The following is an 18,081-nucleotide window of genomic DNA, read 5'->3' as shown; positions in this document are numbered from 1 at the left end:
AAGTAACATACTTTAACTTGATTTATATTTTGGATAACGTACTTTCTAATCTTTCATTTTGGTACCTAAGATGCAAAGTTTTAAACATTTAAGTACCCAGGTAACGGTTGAAGCATTAACCGGATTATATTAAAATATCCATGTCAGCAAATAACACTGAATTAGATACCATATCACTCGCCACATCAACATGGTTACCGGATATGTTTCAACCGGTTACCCGGGTACTTAAATGTTTAAAATTTTATATATTAGGTACCAAAATAAAAGGTTTGAAAATACGTTACTCAAAACAAAAATCAAGTTAAAGTACGTTATTTTTTACATACTAAACCCTTAAAGTACGTTATTTTTTCATACAATTTACTTTTTTTTAATATTTTTTTTTATATTTTAACATACAAAATAACATAATTACTAAAATAAAAAATATATAAAAATTATTTTTTCTTTTATTTTAACATAGCTGTTAGTCATATTATTTATTTATTTACAATGAATAAATGGCTGTGTAAGAGTTGCTGAATGGTTTGGTGCAGAATAATTAAGTGGTCAGAACGAATAAAAGACTCTTATAATATAATAGTAGAAAAGTACTCGCGCAATGTAGCGAGACACATCTCGATTTTAATGTTCTATTTTATTATTTGTCTATGTCGATGTTATAATACGATTTTATGTGTTTTTAAGAAAACAATGATTTTATTTTTGAAGATATCATAAAAATTTGAAAAAAATATATAAATGTTAATATTAAATGAACTATTTAAAAGTTTTATTTTTTTATGTAATTTCTTATATTTTTTATTATAATTTAATTTAAATTTAATAATGAAATAATTTACTTTTGGTTTAATATTATAAATTTTATAAAAATAATAATTAAGTATTCTCTTAAAATTCAATAATTACCCTAATTATATTTTAGATTTTTTAAATTTAAAATGAGATATTTATCCTGTATTTGATTATGTTTATCTGTAGTTAGTTACACGAATTAAGATATAGAGCTTTAATAAGTTGTACTTTACGCACAATCTACTTGCATTTTTAAGTTTTAAGTAATATGCATTAATAAACAATACTTTATGTATAAAAAATGATTTTTAAAAGTTTTTATCAAATGTTTGAATATGCATCAATAAACAATACTTCGTGCATAAAAAATTGTTTTTAAGAGTTTTTATCAAATGTTTGATAATATAATATAGATAAAAAAAAATATAATTATTTATGACATAACAATTCATAAACTTTACACTTTTTATTACAAATGGGGAATTATTCACAAAGATCTTGGAGAAGATCTCAGAAACCCACCCGCCTGCACCACAACCACTCTGCGCCTTTTTCCTCCATACTCTTCTCTACTGAAGGTAGCTTCTTCATCTCTGCCTCTTTTCTCCATTGGTGAAGCCGGCCGCCGGCCGCCATTGACGATTCCTCCTTTTTGTTCGGAGGCGGAGCAACGGATTCAGCGGTGGAGTACGATTGTTGGATTCGGAATTTGGTTGCTTGGAGCAACCTAAGTTCCGGAATTCCTACTCAAACTGAGAAATAAGATTAGATGGAGGGAAACATTTCTCTCGATCAATTCTTATCTTCTATTTCGTCTGCTTTTGTTTTTTGTTGTTTTTATCATTTAGATCAACTTCTGGTATTCGTTTTTGAAAACGACACAAACTTTTTGTTTTTCTCATGTACAACAATGTATTGCCATGGTTAGATTATGTAACGATTTCGAATAATTTTTCTTGGTTTTGCTTTGGATTTGTAATTGTTTCGTGTTAGCATTTTTCAAATTGATATGCAATTTGTAGAAAAAAACATGGGAGATTAAAGTGATTGAGAACTGTACTGAGAACTACTAAATAACTGGAAGCCTATAATCGTATTCTCTGGTTCCATCTTCTTCACCTTTTTAGAGCTTTTACTTGCAGATCAACATCATTCCTGGTGCCCCCTCATCATTCAATCAGTTAATTTCTCAGGTTGGTGTTTTTTTCTTCATATATTTGTGTAAAATATGATATCATTGTTATCCTTGTGTGATTGTGTAATTGCTTATTCCACAATGAACATAAGAGATTCTTCAATCGACTGAATATCTTCAACTCATAAAGTAAACAATCCCTGCCTTTTGTTCTGGGTCGATACTAGCAACTTAATATTTAAAGAAAATTGGCAAAACATTTGTGTTTTCTGCTTTGGAAGCGAATGGTTGACCATTTTCTTTTATTAAAATATGATTATCTATGCTATTTTTGTATCAGCTTTTTAATAGTATCACATATATATGATTTATATGTGTTTTCTATAATTGGCAGGTTCTAAAAGCTAAGTTGGGGGTAACCCAATGGGATATATAGGTGTTCATGGCATTAATGCACTGCACAGATACAAGTACAGTGGAGTTGATCACTCTTATCTTGCAAAATATGTGCTACAACCATTTTGGACTCGTTTTGTTACTTTCTTCCCTCTTTGGATGCCGTAAGTATTGTTCAATTCTTTCTCTTCATATAACATACTTATGGATGATCCTCTAGTTATTTACAAATAAACATATTACTTAGCATGCGTGTGTGCTGATACAAATCTATTCTTTTGTTGATGAGAACTATATCATACATATGTGAAGTAATTTATGAAGTACTTGCAGTTGAAGTTCTATTCCGTTCTGTGACATTTCAGTGAATTACAATCTTCCAAGATATTATATAATTGCAGATAAAGTTCTATTCCGTTTTGTGACATTTCAATGAATTACAATCTTCCAAGATATTGTAGCTCTTTTAAGCAAGCTTATTTTTTCTATTAGAGGTTCAATAGAGTTGATGTTGCAGCTAGAAACTATCTCATTGGACTTCGGCTGCACAAACCAAGTGCCCACAGTCTTTGAGGAGTTGCCATGAACAGCACACAATCTTATTATCTTCAAATTCCTTCCTCTTCCATGGCTTTATCATTTCAGTAGTACTGTTGATTTCTTGTTGCAAGATAGGTCAATTAAAATAGTGCGCCTTTCTCACAAATTTTAGAGAACAAGGAGACTGTTGATTGTGTGAATTATGTGTGCACTTGCATGAAGTTGTGACAACAACGCTTACTTTTATCTGTGAAGAGAACTCAAATGGGTATAGTTATTTATTTATTTATTATTCCTTGTTCAGACCCCTCCCTAGTGGCATTCTTTCCACAAGAAAGGTTGCACACAAATGGTTATAGTTATTTATTATTAGTTGTTTCTCTTGCAATCTTGAGAGAACAAGGAGTAAGCGTATAAGGGAATTGTAATTGGTATAGTTAATTGTTTTTCAATTTTACTTCTTTGGCTGCAAAGCTGAAACTGATTGCTTGTTAATATATTCTAAACAGAAGCTTGGCATTACAAATAAGCATCGGGTTAAGAGTTAAACAAAAAGCTTGACTTTCCATGGGTTTGGGATTTGCATATAGATTGGCATGTCTGATACAGATTCTTTTGTGTTGTTTCTTGTTTACTTCTCACCATGGTTGTAGATTGAGGATCGAAAGTGAATAGAAATTGGAATAGAATATCATGTATGTCAGGTAAAAGTATGCGAAGCCTAAACGTGTAGAAGACATAATTTTGGAAGCATACTGTATCCCACTGAATAAGCATCTAGTGACATGGCTGAACGCTTAGGAACATGCTTTGTGGAATATATTGGGTTGGATTTTTTTTTTTTTTGGGGGGGGGGGACACTCTAATTGGAGGCTCCTGATCATAAGTAAGCATGAGGCTAAAACAAATACAAAAAGCTTGATTTTCCTTGGTTTGGGATTGCTTATAGATGGTTGTATGAACAGTTTCATACATAGGTACACATAGGCTTTACGTGGGATATTTTTGGGTTATAATGAACGAAACTGATAAGGAAGAGTACCTTGTGCATTTTAGTATCCAGACAGATTACATGGGCCATAGATTCTTATTTCTAGTAATGGGGTTGTTTTATGGTATTACTGTCTCTATAGCCTTGAGAATTGCAGTTAACCCAACAGCAGTCTTAAAGAAAGAATGATATTGAAGTCACTCTATTTGAGACTAGTGACTTTTTTAAAGTGTCCAGGTCACTAACATTATTTTGGGGATATTAACCTTGAACCTTTCCTAGTCAATCAGGACAGTAAATTGTAAGAATTTAATTATGGGAGACCCTTCTGTTTGTGTTGAATTGTGAGACAACGAATCATGAAATTGTGATATTTTGATTCCAGTTAAGCATAGCCAACTGCTTTAGTTTGTAACACTTCCTCTCCTCCCCCCTCTTCATGTTTCTATATTGTGTTTTAAATCATTTGTGACTGTCACTAATAGTCTTTCTCTTCTTGTTGCATGTCGTGGATGCTTTAGACCCAATATGGTAAAATGCCTTTATAACTATCTTGCGTTGTCATATAACCTGAACCATTTTTTCATGTCTTGTATTCTTACACAGATTTCTATTTTCAGATTACACTAACAGGATTCATGTTCTTGCTCATCTCTGCATCGCTTGGCTATGTGAGTGCAAGATTCTGTAACTCTTTACACGAAGTCCTAACTACTGTGCATTTGGTGTCCTCATGTACACCATGTCGTCTTGTTGAATTATTTCTATGCTTTGTCTTCCTTCACTTATGAAAGTTCTCATTTCTATCTCTTGTCTATGAGTTTTAGCACGTATTGTATGTTTGGTGATCTTTCCATAAAAAGGAATTCCTCTTGCAGAATAATCTGAATTGGCATACTGCATATGGTAAAAAAGTAGTTGGTTTCCATTTTTTTTTACCCTGGCACTACTATCTATATGATTGAACTTCTACACCCTCTAGGCAACTATATCATGAGGATCTACACATAGCACACCGTCACACGTCACCTAATCTCAGCACATACCCATCAGAAAACTTTTGGTCCAATAAATATTGCATCAACAGATCAATATTTGGCTACCTTCCATTTTTACATCAGCCCTTAGAGCTGGAGTATTTAGATGCATGCATCTGGTTCTTATTGCCTGTCTAATCTGTTTTAACATACGAAAATTTTGATCCTGGAAATCTCTTTCCCCTCCCAAACCCAACTTTTGAATGGATATATTAGGTTCATTTGGTTTGGTTTTATCCATGCAATCTCAAACCTCTTAGTATAGCACCAGCAAGCATAGTGGAGTCAGATTTGCATGTATCAGAAAATAGGCATATCTAGATGATAATGTGACACTGTTGCACCAAGGCTTCTTGACCTTGCAAGAGCTGCAGAAATATGCGAGTGTAATTGTAAAATGTTGTAATTGTAATTATAAAGTGTTCACAAAAAGTGACTTTGTAATTGTAATTGTGGTAGCAAAATGTTTACTAAATGTTGTAGCAAGTTATCCATTGTCCTGTAATTGTTGTCAACTGAAACTAACCATCACCTAAGTTGATATGGTCTAATTGGGTCATATCCTTATAGGATTTCCTATCAATGTACGTTATTAACATAAAGAAAGTATTGTAACCTTCCTAATTTGCTTTCAACTGTTCACAAAAAAAGGCATTTTGTTCTTATCTTCTGTGTTTCTTACTAACTTCTATTTTATGTCTGAGCATGTTTAGATATATTCACCTCAATTGGATTCTCCGCCTCCAAGATGGGTTCATTTTGCTCATGGATTACTCCTCTTCTTGTACCAGGTTTGTTTACCATTATGAAGTGATGATTTTGGGTGTTTGGATTGTTTACTATGGTCGTGTTTGGTACATGGGATGGGATAGGCTTGGACAGGAGAAAAAGGTTTTGTCTCACATTTGGCACAACAGAGGCTTGAGATAAGGTGGGACAAAATTGGCATTCTTTTTCTCACTGTAAAGGGTGGGGCAAAATCGACCAAAGTGAGCTATTTTACCAAAAGATGATTTTGGCTTCATCAAAACTTCTTTTCGAACTTGTATGTTTTTTATGCTGCTGAATGAGATGGTAAAAATATGATATATCCATATATATTAAAAAGAAATTATTTATAAATATTTACTTGATATGTGTCATTTCTTACCTGTGCTATGTGAAAATGCATATTGCTTCCTCTCTGACTAGCTCTCAGATTACTGATTGTGGAATGTCTGAACCTGGCATGCAGAAGAGCGGGGACCAGAGATTTCTAAGCTCATAAAAGTTTTGTTTGAATTTAGACATCTTGCATTACTTTTCTTGAAAAATGTTTATTTGATCTTGACACAAAATCATATATCGAGTCTCTAGGCATTCATTCGGGTGTTATTTTTTAATTGATTTTTTTTTCTTTCAAATTTCTCTATCTTCATGCTAGACATTCGATGCTGTTGATGGAAAGCAAGCTAGAAGGACCAACTCTTCTAGTCCATTGGGAGAACTATTTGATCATGGTGATTAATATTAATTCCTCGCCACTGCTACTCATTCTGTACCCCTAATCCCCTTATACTCCATCTCTGTGATTATGTGCCGAAATATGTCAATTTATGGCCTTTCCTAATTTCTGCAGGATGTGATGCACTTGCATGTGCGGTATGTCTTCTTTGTTTCTCAAGTCTGTTTTGCAGCTGCAACTGTCATTGTCCAATTGTACTTTATTTATGCATGGCTCAGTTGGAAGCATTGGCCTTTGGGAGCACTGCTATGTGCGGAAGATACACATTTTGGTTCTGGGTGATTTCAGCTGTTCCATTCTATGGTGCAACTTGGGAACAGTAAGTAGCCCAAGTAATTGTTTTGTTTCTGTAGTACAAATTTATTCAACATATATCTTTAAAAAATTTGTCTTCCCCATATCACTTGAATAAGGTTGTTTTTTCACCCTCTAACATTCTTAAATGAGCTCCATAAAAGAAATAACAGCATCAGTCCTGCGCTCGTCATATTTTCACTTGTCTGTTATTTCATTTGTTTCTCCCAGTATGCATCTTTCATTGAAGGAATGGGGCAAAACCGGCAAAGGATTATACATTTTTGCATGGGTCACATAATGTACACTTTCTGTTGTTTGCATTCTTTTTATGGGAGGGTGGATTTTCTTTCTTATTAAATGCTAAACTTGATCACTGTCTTTAGTTTGAATATAAATTGCTGTATTATTTAATCTTATTTGTTTGAAAGTATGGTGAAGTTAATTTTATGTTGCAGTTACTTTACCAACACGTTAATCCTTCCGGCAGTAAATGGACCTACAGAGGGTCTCATGCTGATATACATGGCACATTTCTTTACAGCTATAGTTGGTATGCAACTTTTTCACCTATAACATATGCCATTCTGTCCTGTAACAAATTTGATTCATATGTACATTTGAATGGTCATTAAGTGTTGCATCATTGGATCATTTCAATTCCAGGTGCAGAGTGGTGGGCCCAAGATATCCGGAAGTCTATTCCGCTGCTGAGTTGGGTTCCATTAGTAGATGGTACAGCTCTCTCTCTCTCTCTCTCTCTCTCTCTTTTTGTTAGAGGAACTCCTATTCTTGTTTAGCTATGATGGCATTTTGGATTCTATGAATATTTCATCTTGTAAACCAAAAACGAGTATCTTTACATTGACGTTGGATGTATCATCCACTATTAGCATGTTGCTAGTGCCGGATTGGGATCAATCCAATCTTCGCTCACAAAAGTTGGTGTAATTTGTGGGCTTTGAGTTTCCAGCACCTGATGGAGCTTCTTATGTAAGCTTTTGGCAAAGGGGAGTAATTCTAGTCTAGGATGAGTTGGGGGCTTCTAGTGCCAATACTATAACATTGGGAGAAGTGGAAGGAATAACGGATTAGTCCTATTTGTCATTATTTTTATGGCTGGATGATTCATTTATGCTACCCTTTGACATGTTTAAATATGGCCAACATTTTTGTTGGCTTAGCTTGTTCTCTGCATTCTCCTTATCATTTCGAATTGCATATCTCATATATTCTTTTCGGCCTATTCCAAGCTTTCCTTACGTAAAGAGCTTAGGGCCCATTTGTTAGCAGTTTAATGAGCTTAATGGACTCACAACTTATTTGGTCAGCTATATATGATTGTTTGGTAATGACTTAATGATATAGAAAATGGCTTATTCGGTAAGCATTTAGGAGGAAGCTTTATGAAGAAAGGCAAGTTTTTTCTAAACCTGTCTCTCTCAATTTATAAATACGCTCCTTTTATCTATGAGAAAACCATTCCAAACAAAAACCTTCTGAATCTATACAGACAGATTAATCCACACAGACAACTTTATCCATAGAGGACTTGATGGAAAACTAACCAAACATCCCCTTAGTTGAGTTAAGTTGAGCTGATTTCTAACAAAAAAAAAAATAAACTCCACATTTACATTTTTTTGTTATGCTAAATGGAAGTCATCCATTTTGGTGAGTGCTTTTAAGGCAGACTGCTGATTTTAGCTTTTTATGGACCTTTGTGTATATGCTTGGTTTCTCTTGCGTAATTGCTAAATACTATTTTTCTTATGGCTTTTGCAAAGTGTCTTTCCTTTTATCACTTGTATCTTGGTGGATGTGAATGTGCGTCATGTAGGAGATCGGGATTTTACAGGGTCCGTTCTGATCTTGATCAATTATAAGAACGTCACATGATTATAACATGTCTGAGGAGAATTGATCTTGCTCAATTGAAAAATTAAGGAATATCATGTCTACGACTTAATTACAGATAGAGCATATATTCTACAAGGAACTTGATTTCATATTTTGCTTCTTGATTTGATCTTGCATATCATTAAATTCAGGAATCCCAACATATGGAGCAGTTTTGTTTTGTATGATAGTTTTTGCCGTTATACCGACAATCACATTCAAGTAAGCAATCCTTTTCATTTTAGAGCAAATTTACTCTTCCTTTACCATATTGCATATCTGTACCACTTATATGAATTATAAACTTCCTGATTTACACATGGAAAGTTGAAATTTTTGGCCCATAAAGAGAAAAATAAGAACCTGAATTTGGCAGCAGAATCAGCTGCCAATATATGTTGTCTTATAAGTTGAAATGTATCTGTGACAGTATTTTGGTGAAGTTGAAACTCTATATCTTGCATATAAATGATGATTTACAGAAAAAACCATTAGTTGCAGAGGCGAACCCACTCTATACCATACAGTGGCACGGGCCACCGCTTTATTCCTCCGTCGCAGTGTAAAAAATTACGGAGTCGTGAAAGGTGTCACCGTATCATTTTGTTTTGTGCAACCATATATATCTTGAAACTACAATGATGGCACAAATTTCTCCTGGTAGAGTTGGTTTGTATGGCTTTTCTCCTACCCCAGGTGTGGGTTCGAATCTTGTTTGGGTCATTTTCTTAGTTTTTAATTTTAATTTCAGATTTATTATGTTTCAGAAAAAAATTGCAATAAAAGACTCGAACACAAGGCCTCACATACAAAAATTAAGGCACTAACCAACAGACCAATGATGATTTTTTGAAAAATATCCATATCTTGGTTTCTTATAGTTCAATGGTGCTATCACTTGAAAAAATTCCTAGGTCCGCCTCTGATTAGTTGAACCTAATATTCTACACTTGCTTTATTAGTTTCGTTTTAATCCATACCGAAGATGATTTTTGGCAGTCATGAACTTTTATATAGTCCTTACTTAAACTTGCTATTTTTTTTTCTTGCTTCCAGTGTGCAGAATGTTTACAAGGTTGTACGCTTGAGACATGGAAGCATGCTGAAGGCCTTGGCTATGGTAATCACATTTCTTTGTCAATCACATGGTTATTTCTTGATTCTTAAGATTCTTATTGGACATTCTTTGACTTTCCATGCCAGCTTGTCCCTTTTGGTGTACTATTGGGAGTAGTTTTGCTATGGTATGTTCCACACTTCCTGATTCTGCTTTTCCCATCTTTGAGTATTTATTGTATCTTACTCCTTCCGTCCCAAAGAATGCAACACTTGCCTATTTTGGTTTGTGCCAACTGATGTGACGTTTCCTTTTTCTCGAAAGATTCCTCGCAAAATTACCTGTTTGACCACAAGCTTTCTCAACCTTTTCTTATTAAAAGGTATTTTAGGCTATGTTGTTAATTGCACCACTATAGCGGTGGTCAAATAGCGGTCCTGCGATTTGCGGTGCTCTTGATCGCTAAATGACCGCATTTTGAACGCAAAAAAGCAGCTGCATAATCGCTATTTGTAGATAGGCTGTTTTGCTGTTAATTTTTTTTTTGGGAGCTTTTATTTAGGACTTCCATTCGGTTTTATTTTAGTCCAACAATATCAAGTTTTCATTATTCTTATTTTTTGGACTAAAAGATATCATTATTTACTTTTTTTGGATTAGGACACCTACACTTTGACATCTTAATTTGAATAAAAGTATTCACATTGTTCAATTATTTTTATTTGGACTTGGAAATTATTATTCTTTATATATTTCTTATTGAATACATAAAATATGTTGAATTATGTATGCATATATATATATATATATATATATATTCTAATTATTATATGAACCACTATTTTTGGACCGCTATACCACTGCTTTATCATCGCGATACCTGCTGTTTTAAATCATGGTCCTGAGAAATACCGCTGTAACAGCATATATTTTAGGTATTTGATGATTTGTCAAAGACTTCTATTGAACTATGTGCCAAGTCAAAAGGTTGCTTTCTTTTGGATGGCGTATTTCTTTATCTATTCTGATGCAGAATATTCTTTCTTCTCCAGGGATTATATGTCTCCATATAATTTAATCGGGAAATATCCACATATGGTTGTTATGGGAATCGGGCAAGCATTTGGATTTCTTGTGGTAAGATTGTAGTTAATTGTATCCTTTCAATTGCGGTTCTGTTGCCTACCTCTGTCTTATTATTGATTTATGAAAAGGAAGGTCCTATAAACAACCTTTGGCTTCCGTAGTGCATTATTACATGTTATGAGCTAGTTTTATTTCCTGTGAATCACAAATGTGCTCCGACTTTAGATCATGATGTGGTGTGTAGTCGAGAAAAATGTGTTTGTATTTATTCTACCACTAATAAAACCATTTGTGGAAAATTATATTCTGACTATTAATAATCCTTCTTTGAGAATGATTTTTTACTTTTATCCCATTTGGTTTGCGGAATTCGAAGGAATTTGAAGGAATTGGAATGACAAATTCCTTTCACCAAATTCCAATACCTTTGTTTGGTTCACTTCTTGAAATGGATGGAATCCTTGAAATTTCTTTGAGTTCCACAAATTAATTAATTCTATCATTCCTTGGCATAAATGAAGCAATTGAATTCCATCCCTTTTCCAATATAACCAACACCGCCCACCTCTGCCCCCAACACGACCATGCTACTACCGTCACTATCACACCCACCACCCACTACCAATACCACTACTGTCATCATCACAACTGTCACCCCCACACCCACCAATTACCTCCAGTTCCGACCACCAATATCACCATGCCACTAATGTAAATTCCAATTCTTTTGAGAGATTCCATTGCAATTCCTACCAACCAAACTTGTGGTCAATTTCCATCAAATTCCATTTCAATTCCCTTAAAGTTGAATTCTTTTGATGAATTCCGATTCCAACAAATTCCATTCTGCAAAACAAAACGCCTCCTTAGGTTTTTTTTTAAATTGTGCTGTAAAAATCTGATTGGCTGTCAACCTTTTCAAACTTTTTTCAAAATTTCTCAGGTTTTAGAGTTTTTTTCTTCATTTTTCTGGAAAATCAAGGAGGTTTATGTGATGCTTTCTTGGGATTAAACCAATAGTAAGGCCTTCATTTAGAAATGTGGGAGACTGAGTATTCACCAAGGCCTTCATCTGTTTGCAGGGAAGGATGATATTGGCCCATTTGTGCGATGAACCAAAGGGGTTGAAAACTAGTATGTCCATGGTAAGTTTCGATTTAATATCCTTCGTTCAGAATTTTGTAACCACATTTCTTCAATACTCCCTCCGTCCTAAAATAAATGTCCATAATGAAAATGACACAGTTTTAGGAATGTGTAATTATTACACTTCTTAAATAACTAAATGACAATTTTACCCTTGATAATAGAGAGGGAAACTTTCTCCATCTCATAATTAAGGACAGAATGGGGAAGTAGAAACTTACTTTTGAAAGTGGAGACTTATTTTGAGAGAAACTAAAATTAGAAATGTGGACACTTAATTTGTGACGGAGGGAGTAGTTATATATTGTGATTTCTGTCAATAGCCTGCCTACTTTTCATAGAGAAGTTGGTTTGTGTAATGATGATTGCCATTTCATTTTTCTTGGTTACATTCCAGTCCTTGTTCTATCTCCCGCTCGCGATTGCGAATGCACTCACTGCCTGGTTAAATGATGGGTATGTGGTTATCTGACTTATAAGCATATTTTTTCCGTGTTTTGTGATAATAGATTTGGAATAATGAGGCGAATTTTATTATTTCTTAGTTCTGTTTGTTGTATCTAATGGTTAATGATATTCAAATTTGTGGCAGAATTCCCCTTGTTGATGAGAAATGGGTTCTTCTCGGTTTCTGTTTATACACAGGTATCATTATTATCATGATGATAAAAAAAATCAACTTCATTTGAATTTTCTCTTGAATATTGCTAATGAAGTTAAAAATCATCCATAGCATGATAACCAACATAAGCCTCAAATCAATTATGTTAAACCACAAATCTGACATAGGGTCTGTTTGTTAGCAGCTTGATGAGCTTAAAGAGACTCATAGCTTATTTGGTCAGCTATACATGACTGTTTGGTAGTGTCTTGGTGATGTAGAAAGTGTCTTTTTCAGTAAGCTTCTAGGGAGAGCTTTATGTAGAAAGCCATGTTTTTTTTTTTGAAAATCTCCCCCTCCCGATCAAATAACACGCTCCTTTCATCTATAAAAAAACCTTCTTAAACAAAAACCCTCCAATCTATACAGACAGATTAATCCACAACCACCCAGCCCCATATGGCACTCTATTAGCTGTCAGCCACTGAAAATGCGTGGATTCTTGTGAATCCTATGACTTTTAGCCCAGGAAGTACCCTGCCTGCAAATTTATGCATCATTTTTGGTAATTCAATGAGCAATACACATGTGAGCTTTTATTTCGGGATACGACATATGTGGAACCCCCTTAGATTACTCTACAAAAGAGCGTGGCACTATATCAAATTTGGAGAGAGAAGAAAAGAAATGGATGGAAAAGAAGGGAAGGGAAAAAAAGGAATGGAAAATATTTTTTTATTTGTGTTCTCGAAAGGGAAGGAAAGGAAAAGAAAGACAATAATTCTTCGTGTTCTTGAACAGGGGAGAAAGGAAAGATGTCATTTTTACAAATATACCCTTTAAAAATATATCCTTTATAATGAAAGGTAGGTAGTTTTGTAATTTTAATAATTTATTGAAGGGTTTTAATTTTTTCCTTTCCTTCCCTTTCCTCCCACATTTGGGAGGAAAGTTTTGAGAGGAAACTTATCATTGTTTTCCTTCCATTTCCTTTCCTTTCTCTCCTAAAAAAGGTTTCGAGAACACGATTTTTTTTTTCTTTTCTCCCTTTTCCTTTCTTTCCCTTTCCTTTCCTTTCCTTTGTAAAAGATGTTTCAAGAACACAACGTTAGGGAGAGAAAGGGTTCCTACGTATATTGAAAGGAATAGGTCTAGCTGATGTGAGACTCTTAACATGCCCCCACCAGCGGAGGCTAGATGGACACATGATCCAAAGTGTCGGTCCCTCGGTCAAAGATGTCTGAGATTGTAGACCTTGGTTCTAAAACCATATGAGATATGTGGAATCCCATCAGATTACTCTACAGAAGAGCCCTTTGGGGGTTCCTATATATGTTAAAGAGAATAGGTCCAACTCTAGCTTATGTAAAGACTCTAACATGCCCCTCCAACATAAGCTAGATGGACACATTTGTCTTAGATGATAAATCTTGGCTCTGATACTTTGTGAGATATGTGGACCCCATCAGATTACTCTCTAAAAGACCCTTAAAGAGAAAATGGGGGTTCCTGTGTATATTAAAGAGAATAGGTTCAAGTCTAGCCGGTGTAGGACTTAACACAAGATCTCTAGGTTGTTATAAATGAGTTTCAACCACTTGATCAACCCCAACTGAACAATTAATTCTAGCTTTATTTTCTATTATATTAACAAGACTAGTTACATTTTTGCATCGAGTAAGACCACTTTACCTTTCTTTTCGGTTCCTTTTAGCCTATTCAAAAGTTCCATGGACAACATCTCCCAACAAATTCTCCAAAATGGAGATCTTGACCATTTTTGCTACAACATATTCTCCAAAACCTTCTTCAAAATGGATAAAGTAGGAGTCTGTGGGAGAGAGAAATAATATTTTTATAAATTGTGTTGAAATGTAATAATATAATTAATATTCTAATATCCAAAATGAAGAAGCTATTGGAGATAGTCTTAATTTTTGTTTCGGAGATTTTGACTTTTGGTTCTTCATTTTTGAGAATCAGTTGGAGATGCTCTGATAAGCTAACTTTTTTCTCGTGGATGTCGTTATGTAACATAGTTTTACCCCCATCCTAGGTGCATTGTATAATTAATATTGTATTCTCTAAAATGGAGAAGCTGTTGGAGATTGACGTAATTTCTTTTTGGAGATTTTGGCTTTTGATTTTTCATTTTAGAGAATCTGTTGGAGATGCTCTGATAAGCTAGATTTATCTCGGTGTCATTACGTAACATAGTTTTACGCTCATCCCAGGTGCATTATATCTACACTTTGCAACAGCAGTCATCCATGAAATAACAACAGCTCTTGGAATCTATTGTTTCAGGTAAGCATTCTATTGTATTAATTTGGTTGATCAAAACCTGATATATTGATTCACCAGTCATTGCATGAAATTTGGTTGCCATTCATCCAAACATCTGCTCAAAGACATGTCCTTATCATGTGGGGACCTCCCAAAGTGTATGTCCCTGCCCCGACTAATCCGTGACGGGTTTCAGGGGAAGGAATCTCGGCGGTTTCAGGGAACCCGTTGGGTACCTGTTTAGTAAAAAACAGTAAAAACAGTGTATTTTAGAGTCAAAATTATAATAAATCGTCACTACATTAATTACCAATAACGAAAATCAAATATATTCGTCATCTAATAACAAATGCATACTTACATATATACATATATCTGGACCTTGATCACCTTTATTCTCAAACCCGTCCCTGGATCGTGCTTGATACGGGGATTAATCCGGTGCATTTCATCCTAATGTCGGTGGATATCCCTTCTTATGCTTCTCACCCTAACTCTCCTTACCGGAACCAAACCCTATATGTATATCTATACACTACACTATATACATATATTAAATAAAATAAAGAATTTAAACGGGTTTGGATTAGGGGCGAGTAATGCCATCCCCAATCCCACCCCGATCCCGCTTCGGGTATGAAAACAAATTCCCATCCCCATCCCCATCCCCATCCCGTTACCCGTCAAAGCAAGGAATATCCGCCCTATTAGGGTCGGGTAGGGTAAAATTTCCATTTCTAGTCTTAAAGCACCGACTAGATGCTTGCTGCATAAGGGTTGGCTGAGTTCTGGTGACAACCCTTTTTGCGCGAACATGTGAAAAAGTGAATATATCATTATATTACCTGAAAGTTTGTTGTGAGAACTGTGGAGATCCCTTTATATTGTGTTAAGGTTTGTTGCGAGAAGCCGAGAACTGTGAAGATGTTTTTATATTATGTGGAGGTTTGTAATGAGAAGTGTGAAGATATCTCTATACTGTGTGAAGGTTACAACATTCACACAACATAATTTAGAGTGAACTACACTTTTTGTCCCCGTGTTTGTAAAAAATAGCAAATTTTGTCCTTGTGGTTTTGAAATTTGCGGTTTTCATCCCTATGGTTTGCGATTCATTGCTATTTTCGTCCTTAAGGCTAACTTCTACGTTTAAGTATGAGGGACTAAAGTAGCAATGTATTGTAAATCACATGGACGAAAACATCAATAAGTTTTAAATCATAAGAGGACGAAAAAACAATTGAGTTGTAAACCATAGGGTTGAAAATCATAGGGACGAAAATAGTAAGTTTCAACAAACCACAGGGACAAAAATGTAATTTACTCTATAATTTAACCTTCCAATACACATTTGAAAGTGACGTGAAAGTTACAATATTCATACAATATAACCCGAAAGTGAATTTCTCGCATGACCCTGACTATTGCACAAATTACATGCATGGAGAGCCGATATGTGCTCATCTCTTGATTCTTCGGCTGCTAATTTTTACGTAAATTTATCAGGATTACAAGAAAAGAAGCTTGAGATATTTATATGAAGGTATGCATTGTAACCCTTAAATATCGTTATTTTAAGTCGCAATTTCCGACCAACTTTTGCTACCCGACGTGGTGTCGGGTTCTATTCTTTTCTTGGAAAATATTACATTTAGCCGGCATTCTTTTTTCCTTTGCGTCTCATTTGTGGGTCAACGTTGTACTTTTAAATGCATTGTAAGGTTGGATATACTTTCTTTAATGCGTGCTTTTGGGTTCGGTACCATGACACAATTATCAGGGGCATGCTCTAACCACTGAGCTAATAGCCCGTCGTGCGAGCCCCCCATTGGGGGCAAGGTTCTTCGTTTTGTATCGAATTAAACCACATGCTCCACCGCTTGTGATAGAGATTTTAGATGGAGAGTTTTGATGATCAACTCAAAAACGAGATTGAAATGGAATTATTATCAAATTTTATGTAATGATATATTTATTTATATAATAAGTTACCATCTTTGCTTATTTTATTGGATAACATTCTTTGCTTAATGGATTGTTGGTAACTGTCTTTTACTTGATGAGTGTTAACCGGGTGAGATTATTGGTCTTTGTTATGCTTTTTAATAGCTGATACGAGTCCTTGTTATGCTCATGTGGTAAGGTAGTGACACTCGGTAAGCGTTTTTCCAATAAGAGTAAAATAGGAATCATAAGTAGTTAATAACCCTCCTTTCAGAGCTTATGTTTATTAAGAATCTCTGTGAAAAACGGTTTCCAATTTTAAATTAAGAGGTTGTTTACCAAATGCTTACCGAGTAAGTATTTACCGGCAACAAACATCATTGTCATTTACCTTATTGTGTAACATTTTCGTCCTTCAAAATGAGTTGTTAGTATACATCTTAAATTCGGTTAGCGTCTACCGCGTAAGAGTATTTTCCCTCGGTTACTAGGTAAGATTCTCAATTCTTGCTATGTCTTTTATCGAGTAAGGGCTGTTTGGCAGTTGCTGAATGGTTTGCTACAAGATGATTAAGAAGCTTATGATTTAGTGTAAAATGAAATATAATTGTTTGGTAATTATTTACAATGAAATTAGGGGGTCGAATGGTTAAGGGAGGCTCAAGATACAAAATCATTCAGAGGGTTTTAGAACCAYTAAGAGACATATTTTTTTTTTGTCAAACAAGATTCACCTCTTAATGATTCAGATGATGCCTTTCAGTGGAACTATTAAGAGGTAAACAAACAACCCCTAAGATTATTGGCCAGTGTCATTCTCAATCAGCAAGGTAAGTGATACCAGTAAACGCTTATTCGGTAAGTGTTTGATAAGCATTGTTTTAGTGTCATTTTATTAACCTGTACATCTACATGTTAAGTCAAGAACACATTAATTTTCTTTGATTCCATTATTTTTATAAGATTTTTTTTAGTATAACAGTTTTTCAAAATCTCATCGAAATCCTTCCCAACGGAGAAACTTCCTCATATCCTTATCAACGTCATATGGGTGTTCGTCACAAATATCCCTTATTCGACTTGACGGACTCTTTGGTTTCGACCATCTCTAGACTCGCGTTTGTATCCTTGTTCGCATCAGTTATCCATGAAATCGTCTTAAATAACAACTCAGCTCAAAACGATCCAAACTCTAGTATGATATGAGAACAACTCAATTGTTGGAAATATTGTCGAGTTTCTTTTGATACAACCGAATCAAAACGTATAAGCTTATCTGAATACCTCAATCATTACGCTTACTTCATAAATACGTCTTATTATTATGGACAACAAATAAGATTAACATCAAAATGTACTTATCGGAT

General features: G+C 34.6%; 1 protein-coding gene across 2 annotated transcripts; it reads left to right on the top strand.

Moving 5' to 3' along the window:
- Nucleotides 1-1,266: 1,266 nt before the first annotated feature.
- On the top strand, nucleotides 1,267-16,535 carry LOC112508886 (choline/ethanolaminephosphotransferase 1-like). Of its 2 annotated transcripts, XM_025113711.1 has the most exons (20): nucleotides 1,267-1,376; nucleotides 1,941-1,991; nucleotides 2,328-2,493; nucleotides 4,382-4,391; nucleotides 4,481-4,531; nucleotides 5,611-5,688; nucleotides 6,321-6,396; nucleotides 6,516-6,538; nucleotides 6,620-6,720; nucleotides 7,154-7,248; nucleotides 7,362-7,430; nucleotides 8,747-8,816; nucleotides 9,651-9,714; nucleotides 9,798-9,838; nucleotides 10,704-10,788; nucleotides 11,820-11,882; nucleotides 12,281-12,339; nucleotides 12,476-12,528; nucleotides 14,719-14,791; nucleotides 16,277-16,535. In XM_025113711.1, the coding sequence occupies exons 3-20, from the start codon at nucleotides 2,357-2,359 to the stop codon at nucleotides 16,296-16,298; spliced, it is 1,170 nt and encodes a 389-aa protein (XP_024969479.1). In that variant the 5' UTR covers nucleotides 1,267-1,376; nucleotides 1,941-1,991; nucleotides 2,328-2,356; the 3' UTR covers nucleotides 16,299-16,535. The 2 variants fall into 2 exon arrangements, with proteins under 2 accessions (XP_024969479.1, XP_024969480.1); XM_025113712.1 differs by having other exon boundaries at nucleotides 1,286-1,991.
- The last annotated feature ends 1,546 nt before the right edge of the window (nucleotides 16,536-18,081 follow it).

The sequence above is a fragment of the Cynara cardunculus genome (genome assembly GCF_001531365.2).
Source record: "Cynara cardunculus var. scolymus isolate 2C chromosome LG 3, CcrdV1, whole genome shotgun sequence".
Classification (NCBI taxonomy): Eukaryota; Viridiplantae; Streptophyta; class Magnoliopsida; order Asterales; family Asteraceae; genus Cynara; species Cynara cardunculus.
This window is presented reverse-complemented; position numbering and strand designations above follow the sequence as displayed.

Bases quoted from the DNA above. Each gene is read 5' to 3' on its own strand.
- LOC112508886 (XM_025113711.1), top strand. From the start codon at position 2,357: ATGGGATATATAGGTGTTCATGGCATTAATGCACTGCACAGATACAAG. The intron at 7,431-8,746 runs GTACAGCTCTCT...CATTAAATTCAG, and splicing joins TTGGGTTCCATTAGTAGATG to GAATCCCAACATATGGAGCA. The intron at 9,839-10,703 runs GTATGTTCCACA...TTTCTTCTCCAG, and splicing joins TTGGGAGTAGTTTTGCTATG to GGATTATATGTCTCCATATA.